General features: G+C 44.8%; 1 protein-coding gene across 3 annotated transcripts in view; it reads right to left on the reverse strand.

Moving 5' to 3' along the window:
• Positions 1–9,884, reverse strand: part of DUS1L (dihydrouridine synthase 1 like) — a 36,601-nt gene extending 26,717 nt beyond the window's left edge. The window contains exons 1-7 of one of the 3 annotated variants that reach the window (XM_032764473.2): positions 9,835–9,884; positions 7,674–7,920; positions 4,239–4,347; positions 3,208–3,258; positions 2,004–2,116; positions 1,125–1,207; positions 752–855 (exon numbers count right to left, since the gene is read on the reverse strand). In XM_032764473.2, coding sequence (XP_032620364.1) covers positions 752–855; positions 1,125–1,207; positions 2,004–2,116; positions 3,208–3,258; positions 4,239–4,347; positions 7,674–7,910 — 697 coding nt within the window. In that variant the 5' untranslated portion in view covers positions 7,911–7,920; positions 9,835–9,884. Of the gene's footprint in view, positions 1–751; positions 856–1,124; positions 1,208–2,003; positions 2,117–3,207; positions 3,259–4,238; positions 4,348–7,673; positions 7,921–9,404; positions 9,494–9,628 lie in introns of those variants that run through there. The other 2 variants (XM_075071950.1, XM_032764472.2) reach the window with 2 other exon arrangements.
• Between the last annotated feature and the right edge of the window lie 412 nt (positions 9,885–10,296).

The raw sequence follows: 10,296 nt of genomic DNA on the forward strand, positions 1-10,296 counted from the left end.
GCTTCCCTCCCTTTGAGAGTTGAAAGTATCTTGTTTCCTGATTGGTCCTCTGGTCAGGTGTTGTTTGTTAACCCTTTCCAGGTGAAAGAGACATTAACCCTTAGCTATCTGTTTATGACACTTTCTGTTTGCAACAATGCCAAAATACCAACCAGGAGCCACAGAGTCACTCAACGGACAAAAACCAAAGGTCCAGAACAAGTCTTCTCTTCTGACACTTCCCACCTCAGCCTTCTGGAAACCATACACCAACACCTTTTATGTACTGATTTGTCTGGATGACAGAGTGATAGATATAATAGACACTTGGAAGATCCAAAGATTATCAACTTTATAAATGTTACATATATTTTGATGGGCTAGGAAATGTATTCTGGCTCCAAGGGGATGTAACAGATATTTCCTGATGGAACCAAAACCACTGGGGGATAATTAATGCAATACCTAGGCAAGTAACAAGCCTGCAGAAGCCTCACCTCCTGGGGAAATTCCATATATTAGTTTGACCTGGTTCAAGAGATCAAACAAAGAAATGAAAACTGTATAAGTGACCAGCCTGACATAGAGAAGGACCTGTTTGACCCAAGATGCCAGTATGAGGGAGATGCAGATGAAGAGCAGTCCTCTTCAAATCAAGGCCATTCAACCAACCATACTTGAGTCTGGCTTTAGTTTCTAATAGATTAGGCTAACATGGATCCATCAAGGGGATTCAGAAACAAAGTTATAGAATAAAGTTCATTCTCCTTACCTGCACTCATGACACCATGCACTCCTGTCTTCTGCATACACTCTTCCACATCACTGAGGTACTGGATGTTTCCATTTGCAAACACAGGGATGCTCACAGCCTTCCTACAAAAGTGAAGAGAACAATCACACAAAACAAAGAATTAGAAAACAGAAAACAACCTGCTCACAATGTGCTGAATGAATCAGAAACTTCTAACGTTATCACAAATTCCTGTTTCCCCTTTGATGCCCCTGCACCACATTCTGGATCCAAACCTTACACGGAAACTGAACGTGTTTAGCCAGAAGCTTGTCTAATCCTTGGGTATGGGGTTAAGGGGACTATGCACATCGATGCACGCACATGTTGATATCTGTATAGGTGCACTTACTTCACAGCCTTGATATGCTCCCAGGATGCCACACCAGCAAGAGGTCCTTTCTGTTCCTTAGTGCGGCCATGGACAGTCAGTAACTAGGATGCAAAGTTTCATTTAATTTTCAGTGTACTTGGATCATTAGAAACAAAAAAGCTACACCAGGAAATTTCCCCCTCTGCTCATGTATGGGGATGCCACAGAACTCCCAATGTTACCTCAACCACTGTGCGGACTCTGGCCCCAGAAATGCCATCAGCTGACATACTGTGACAAGGACTTGGGCATCTCTGAACTCTCCACTCCCTAACAAGGCACAGACATTTCCTGGGAGATTCTATAGCATTCCTGTATCCTCAGCTCTCTTACTGATTTGGTATTCACTTTGGAACAAGTAACAAACATGGCTAAACCTGCTGCTTTTGGGCATAAGGCCAGGCCACCATCTGTTATATTATCTCATTTTTGATGGTCCCTCCCAATTTGTACAATTTAATTAGAGATAAATCCCAGGAAACCCTCCTATTTCTAATTTGTTACTGGCTGTGTCTGCTACAAGGTGTCCCTTCACAGACACATTGATTTCACACTTTCATGTTGCCTCCTACAGCCTTGTGCCTAGACAAAAATTCTCACTCCCAGTGAAGGAGGCAGCATGGTGCAATGGTAAGAGCAGGACACTCCAAGTTAGGAGACTCAGGTTCTATTGCTGATTCTGCTATTGATTCTGCTGTGTATGACAATGAATAAGTCACAACTCTCTGTGTCATTTTCTCCATCTGCAAATTAATATAACCTATCAGTTTCCACAAAACACAGAGATCTTTGGATGAAGGTGCTTTATAAAGATATTTATGTCTAATGCAATAGTACTGGAAGCAGCTGCCTCCTTACCTGGCAGCCAGCCTTCTCCAGCAACTGTGCATACTTCACTGTCTTGTCAATTTCTGGGAAAACACGGATTTTGCATGTGATGGGAACAGAGAGCTTCTCATGAGCAAGCAAAACTGGGGAAGGATTGAAAAGACAGGTAAGTGGATTGCACAATGCTTTGAAGAGAGTCTCTTCTCCCCAAGATCTGTGCTGCAGAATGGCCTAATGGGCCAGCACTCCTGCGACAACTGTATTGTTTATACTTAAGGCTGTGAGTCTTTCACGGAGGTCACGGATTCCATGACTTTCTGGGACATCTGGGATTTCTGCAGCAAGTGGTGTGGTTGATCTCAGGGCCACCTAAACAGCTCAGGTAGCACCAGGGCCAGCTGCACCGGCTCCTGCTCAGGTGGCCTCAAGTAGCAGTCAGGGAGCAGCAGCGGCAGGGCTCCAGGCTGCCCCGCACTCTGGAGCAGCAACTGCAGGAGATGCCCAGAGCACCTAAGTTTTAGTCAGGGCATTTATATAGTACAAGTCATGGACAGGTCACAGGCTGTGAGTTTTTGTTGTTGCCCATGACCTGTCCATGACTTTTACTAAAAATACCTGTGACTAAATCGTAGCCTTATTTATACTGCACTGTCTGTATGTCTACACAGACTAGGGGAGTGGTCGCAAAGAGTGAAGTCAAAACCTGAACTGCAATAGGAAAGCCATCAAATGCTAAAAATTAATTTACTGAGCCTCCTCCTCCCTTTCCACTATATTAAGTCCTCATTCTCCTTACTTTCAAGGCCCTTAACAGCTCATTTTCTTACTTATTCACTCTCTATTCTTAACACGTCAACCCTTGTTCCTTCTGCTCTACCAACAATGCCAGCCTTGATCTCCATTTGTCTACTTCTCCCACAAATGTCTCTGTTTCTTTCCATGCTACCACTCATGCATGGAATGCCCCTCTGAACTGGCCTATAAAGTCATCATCCTCTTCTCAAGACTCACCTCTACCATGATGCTTGTGAGAAATGATCATGGCTAAGCAGAGGGCCTATTCAAGATAGCCAATACAATCTGGGTCTTTTTTGTGTGTGTGGTCAGTGCCCAGTATGTTGTGGGGCTACCAGAATAAAAAATAAAATACACTAAATTTCCCCTATATTATGTCCCCAGCCTACTCTCTCCCAAAGTGAGACCTCGGTTAATGAGACCCCTTTCAGGGACTTACTCATTTTCTGGAGAAGAGCCCACTCCTCTTGCAAGAATGCTCCATAATGACCTGTAACAAAATAGCACATTATGGGCTGGCACAGACAGACAAAATTATGATCCTAAAGGATTCTATTTCTTTCTCTCTCTCTCTCTCACTCACACACACTCTCTTCCCCTCTTCTGCCAAACTGGACGTGCTAGATTCTTCTGCTTCCCATGATACCCCAGATTCACAGGTTAAACAATGAAACCCCACAACCTGCTCTCTCTAGTTCTCCTTAAGGCGGATCAATGCATTGACAGTTCAAAGTCCTATTTTCAGGGTTTTAGAACTGTATGTAAAAATTCACTCTGGGTTTAAGGTTGGCAGAACTGAAGGGTCTATCGTCTCTGGATGCCGATGTATAGTTCCTATCAACCCTTAAAAAACAACTTGTGCTCAGGAAACTGAACTGAGGAACAGATGATTAGCAAACTTTTGGTTCCTCCCTTTTCTTCTCAGCTAAAATGCCCTGACCTAGCCCAGAATTCCTGATATCTGTTTCTTTTTCCCCACAGATATCCCTGCAATCTCCTTAACCCTCCTGCAACTCTCATTTTTTCAGAAGTTAACATGAATAAGCTCTGTATGTGCACTGGGGACACAGGAGACCCTAAATGTTGGCCTGCAAGAGATTATTTTAAAGGAAGCCTTAAGAAGTTTGACTGAATAATTAAAATCAAAATTTTCTCGTTTCTGATGGTGGAAGGTTTTAGTAAACCCTTTTAAACCTGTAAAATGACACTTTTTGGATAGATATTCTGCACACAAAAACTGGCTAGCAGTGCTTTGTAGAACTACACTTCAAGCAACTAGTTTTAGCTTCTGTTACTTACAAGGTACCAAACCCAGTCCTGGTTAAAATGGGTGTAACTCTGCTGATTTCAACAGAATTGCCAGGCACATCAAGGCAGGATTTGATCCACAGATGTTGCACTGCCATAGGGTAAGTCTAGATGTGCAACATGTCATTGCTTTGTTCATTCAGAGCTCAGATTTGCACATACCTCTCTTTGCAATCATCTGAGGGCAACCCAAATTCAGGTCTATGGCATCACAATAATCCTGAGCCAACAGTGCGGCCTGGACAAACACTTCAGGGTCATTGGCACAGAACTGAGGAAGATGTACATAAGTAAAAAGTTAGGCAAGGCTCAATTTCAAGTACTGACAAAATATTACTACTACTTATAAAGGACCTCATTGCTATAGCGTATGGGTACAATTTACGTATCTTAGATTAGAAGCAGAGACTGATTCTCAAATTAAATGAATATATAAGCCTTGACATGCAACTGCTGCAGAGCCACAACTTTAAATAACTCCCCTCACCCCCAAAAAAGTTCCCCCCAAAACACAGAAAGCTTAGCATTCCAGAGCCAAAGTCAAAAGAAACCCTAGACAAAGTGATGCATTTTATAACACATTTTATATGTGCCAAGGCCAGGTGAGAGTGGATTCCAAAGGAGAGCATTCACTATCCATATCTATCTAAAATAAGCATTCTGGATATACATAGGTGGTTAGCAGAAGAGAGGAAGAAAGGATGTTTCTGAGGTAACTGGGTCCTGAGCCAGTCAGGATTTTGTAGATACCAACAGGATCAACATTACATTCCACAGGTGGATTGTTAACCAGTGCAGAATGTGGAGCACAGCTACAATATGAATCAATTGTTCACAGTCTCAGATCAAATTAGTATTTAACACATACAAAATATGAATTCATCAAGAGCAAGTGTGTTTTCATTTTGTGCTGTTTTGTTAAGGGGGACTCAGTCAGATAGTTTAGGCTCCAAATGTAGTCATTTTAAACAGGTTTTACAAAGCCCAGTCAGTGCTAATGACAAAAATGGTTTGATGATTAAAACTGAAAACAGACTAGTAAGGTTCACTGTCCAAAATGAATAAAATATAAAAACAAAACAAACAGCATAACAGGGGCTGTTATAGGGTAAAATTGCTCTGTATGGTAGTTTGGGTTCAGTCCCACCTGTGCCTGATTTACCGCCCAGGTCATGCAACTGTGAACCAGGTCTGCTGGGAGATATAAAGGAAGCCTGCAGCCAGTAGGAGGGTGAGTTGATGAAAGCAGTGGTATGATGGAAGGTACTGGTGTAATAAGGGTTGAGGAGGAATAGCTGTAGCTCCCAGGCAAGTTAGCTCAACAGAAAATAGTTTTTTGGGGACAGACAATGTGATCATAGAGATCAAAGCACTTGGCTGCTTCACATATTAAGGTCTTGACACTAAGGCCTGGGAAATTGGGCTTGCTACACCCTGTAGTGTCACCTACTGAGGCGGGTCAAAAATCCCCTGCATGGAAAGGGGAAGGATTGCTGAGCCCTGGGAAGGGCTGAAGGAAGCTATGAGGTGGGGTAAGGTGTGATCATTATGACTGGCTGTATGACCCAACAAGAGTCTATGTAGAAAACTTTTATACCCTAAAATGGAGAAAACTGATGACTTAGCTAGACAAACCCAAAACACTAGAGCAGAGGTTTCTAAACTGATTGACCTTTTTGGAGATGTTATCCTGTAACAAGGCAGTCTGTGCCCTTTAAGGACTAGTGGAACCTGGAGTCAGTCAACTCCTGTTCATCATATGAGCCCTTTAAGTAAACAGCTATTCAAGGGAGCACCAGACTAGCTGGGGAAGGAGGCCAGGTGTTAATCAGGTACCTCCTTAACATGACAAAACCCAGCTGTTGGCTAACTTGCAGGAGGAGACAATCCCTGGGATGGGACCCAGAAAGGAGATTGGTAGGCTGGGGAAGCCCATATAAATCACAACCCAAAAAGGAGGGCAGGGGGCCTGAACCAAGGGAATGAAATGTGAGTTCAAGAATGACTCTGTGGAGCAGGGCTGGAACCTGGACATTGATGGGCTGGGGAAGCCTGCTTGAATTGCAGCACAGTCCCATCAAGGAGGGCTGTAGAATCCCTTTGCCAAGGGGGAAGGAGCTGAGTGCAGGGACCAGGGCAGAGACTCTCCAGAGCAGCCAGAAGCTGTAAGGGGACTAGTAGAGCTCCCTGGATTGGAGGGAACTGAGAACCTGAAGCCTTGTAACAAGGGTAAATTGGAACTGAAGTTGCCTAGTGCCCAGGTAAGGCTTGAGGACCTATTTTCAATAGAAGACATAATGCCAGATAGTGTCTTAATAAAGGAAGAGTTGATTGAATGATCACATGATGGTGGACACTCAAATTCAACAAAGTGTGGTCAGGCAGCTTTTAGTTGAGCAGTAGAGAGGAGTTAATTCCTGTATAAGGATAAACTTTAAAACTTCTGATGACTTTCAGCACTACATATCTCTGCGAGACTGGCTTTTCTGCCCTGATTGCCATTAATAGCTAGTACAGGATGAAGCTCAGGTCAGAACTGGACCTATAACTGAAGCAAACCAATATCTCATCTGACATAAAACAACTGTGTTGTGTGAAACAAGCACACCTGTCTCATTAACAGCATTTTTTTTTTTAGTATTCAGTGCTACTAATACTTTGTTTTTCTTTATTTAAATTTTGTAAAAAAGGCAAGCAAAGTGAACTTTGGCTCATGTTCAACAATTCTCCAAATAAGGATTAGGAGGAACTTCAACTTCATGTTAGGCAAGTCAAATTCAAGCCATTGACTTAGTTCAGCAACAGACCAAAATATATCAAGATGTCACTTATGACACTTGTTTCTTGTAATTTGAGTAACAAAGACCAATAATTGCTGACTTTTGATTCACTATCTAAAAACCTGAGTTGCTTTAAAAGGATGTTATAATCTAATGTTTTAGGATTCCTTGAGTTTTTTACTATGGGAAAGCCCAAACCAGATGTACACAAAAAAGTGGTATTTCCTAGATGAGGTTTTTTAAATAAGGATGAATCAAAATTAGGAACTACAGGGCTAGATCTCAGCCAAGACACCAGATTACCTGTCCAGCCAAGGAGGAAACTCAGCATACCTTAATGGGGAAGGTGTATCACTGCTGCTACAAGGGAAAGTTAAATTTAAAACATTCAATTTTAAAGTTAATAAGGAAACTTTAAGACCTAAGGTGATTCACTCATTTCAGAAGGTTCTGTATACCTTTTCCCTGCTCTTACTTGTTTACATAGTCTCTCAAGAATACATTGCTCTGTTTATAACTGAAATTTCTTTCTTGGGATGTCCTCCATTACTATCTCTTCATGGAACAGGCAAGACTCTAGGGGTGAGAATTCTTCTTACAGATAAGATCAGTAATAATTTCAGGTATATGGCATGAGTTAGTGTTTGTACAGCACTTCAAGTAAAGGGCTATAAACAAGTATTCTGGAGCAGCATACTCTTCAAGTTTATTTATATTATGGTAACGCCCAAAATATGCCATAAGAACATACACTTAGCCAGGGACTAGCTCTACAGAGCTTACACTGTAAAATTAAAATTCCTTTTAATGACTTTACCTGCACAATCAGTGGCCGATCCTCAGGGCACACATCACAGTATAAATTCTCTTTGCGGTAATTGGCATCTCTGACAAAGACCTGAGCATGCAGCATAGGTGTGTAACACAACTGGGCTCCATGGCGACGGCTCAGTAGTCTCCAAGCTAGTTCACTTTGATCCACCATAGGAGCAACTACATAGTGAGCACCTCTCAACGTGCTTCTCCAGAACTCAAACCCCTGGAGCTTTGGCATCTTACCCAGACTAAAAGGAAAGAAGGAAATATAGAAATAATTCTTTTTTTCAAACCGAAATTAATCATGAGCAGAGACAAAAGAATCTGATGATCTTTTCCTAAGTAAACAGTAACATATTTCTAGTGTCAGGTGACATGTGCAAAGAGAAGCCTGTCCCCTGCTGTACTTTTCTATAATATTTCTAAGGTGCCCACCACAAAGTGCACAGAGGGCTCGTTCAGTTGGTTGTGATAGCTACTGTACAAACAGCACCCACAAGATTTTTTTTCAAAATAACACAAACCCCTCACCACCTGCCCACTTCATATTTCAACCTATTGGTCACAAGAAAAAGCTCTAAAGAGACTCTACTCAGGTTCTAGGAGGCAGCAAATTCCTGAACTACTTAAATCAAGCCAGATCTCTGGCACTTGGTAAATCTACCTAGATTTCACTGTACTTCAGCTTGGTGGTATTCTATCTAAAAGTGCATTACCCACATAAAGACTTCTGCCTTGCCTTTCAGGTAGATAAGAGAAATGCTGTGGTGGTGGCAGCAGCTTTCAAAAGTCAAACTGCAGAGGAGCCTAGGAGTAAGTGAACTTGAGATGAAAAGTCTATGACTATTCTGCCCCATGGCCAAATGTGACTGGCAGGAAAGACTCCAGCCAGGAGCTTAGAATAAGAAAGTTCTGAAAAGTCCCGTGACAGCATATGGGTGAGCATGAAATCACAGGAAGAAAACTTGTTTGCAGTGATGTTGTAACTGTGTTGATCTCAGAGTGAGAGATGTGGTGAGTTAATTGTCTTAGGAATAAAACTGTAAAAGCAGGATCAGGTGACCCATGGTTAAAGAAAAATCAGAGCTAAAGAATGAACTGCTTTGACCCTTTACATTTGGTGTGGGTTAGACACTTTGAAACTTTAATTTCTATTAAATAAAGAAACCTTTTAGAGAGAGCTTCAACTCAGCAACATTAAAATCAACAAAAGGAGGGATTTGAGGCTATTATTTTTCATATTTGATTTTCTTGTGGGGTAGAAAATAGACTATCAGAACAGCAAAGAACATATCAGAAATGGCTTGGAATCCTCTGGCAGAACCCACATTCAAAGGACTAAATAGTTGACAGTAGTTAGTGTTTTACTATTTTATTTGCATAAACATAAAAAGCACTGAATATGTAAGCACCTTTTGGATCCATTAAATAAAACAGCAGGCTCTCTAAAACCAGGAAAAAATACAACTTTAAGTCAAGATCCTTATCCTCAACAGCCTGCCCTTCAGTCTTCCCTCCAAAAACGATGGGTTGTGCAGTGTGCCCATGAAGGCCAACAGATTCAGGAGATTTCGGACCAAGGGGCGGGGGAACATGAATCAGAAAATCTGGGATAGCTCATGGAAAATGCCTCCACCGACTCCCGTGGCAGCTGCACGTGGCAGTGAGATAGTCTCTCAAGGAGGCAGGTCTCCAGCCACTTAGGGCGTCCCAGAATAACCGTGGTACCTACGCCGTGGTAGGGTCGCTCGCAGCTGGGCTGTACGCTGCCATGGAGCGTGGTAGCGATGCCCACACCGACGACTGGGCACAACGTCCCGGCTAGCCCAGGCCCGGGACTGGGCCCCAGCGGCACCCTGGGCTGTGAATTCCCGTGTTCACTCTGGCTCCTTCGCTATCCCGCGGCAGCCCGGCCCCCCGTCATACCCCAGCTCCCCGGGCACGGGGCGGGCCTACCTGCTCCCCGCCCAGCCAGACGCGCCTGTCAGTGCCCAGGCGGGCTCAGCGCATCCGGCCCCGCAGCCCCGGCCGGGAAGCCAGCGGGGCGGTGCATAGGGGATGGGCGGTGCCTGCCGGGCCCGCACAGGCTTCAGGCCGAGCGCAGGCGCCTGTCCCGCCAAGGCGGCGTCCGTATCCCGCCCCCGCCGAGACCCCCACGGTACCTGCTCCCTGAGCCGCCGCCTGCGGGCCGGGAGGCTCGGCCCCTGGCTGGGCGCTGAGGCGGCCGGACGGTGCCTCCACCATTCCGCTCCGACCGGCTCCCCGGTGCTACATCGCACAGCGACCCCCCCGAAACCGCGGCGCTGCCCGAAGGGGCCGCTAGGGGAGCAGAGTGGCGCCCCCGGCCCTCGCACAGCCCCCGCGGGCCGGGAAGAGGGGGCCCGCCCCGGCCCCTGAGGAGAGGGAATGGGGTTCCTCCTCAGGCACCCCGTGAGCGGGGGAGCGTCTGCCTGCCTCACACAGGCTGAGGGCAGCGGGGAGCCGTGGTCCTTGCCTCGCACGCCCCGGCTGGGAATAGGCTGGTGGTTCTGTATCTGGGATGGGATGGGATGTGGAGACTGGCTTCAGGGCGTGGCTTTGCAACACCCATCCCTGTGTGACTTTAGACAGGTCCAACCTGTGCT

This window comes from Chelonoidis abingdonii, chromosome 13 (genome assembly GCF_003597395.2).
Source record: "Chelonoidis abingdonii isolate Lonesome George chromosome 13, CheloAbing_2.0, whole genome shotgun sequence".
Lineage (NCBI taxonomy): Eukaryota > Metazoa > Chordata > Testudines > Testudinidae > Chelonoidis > Chelonoidis abingdonii.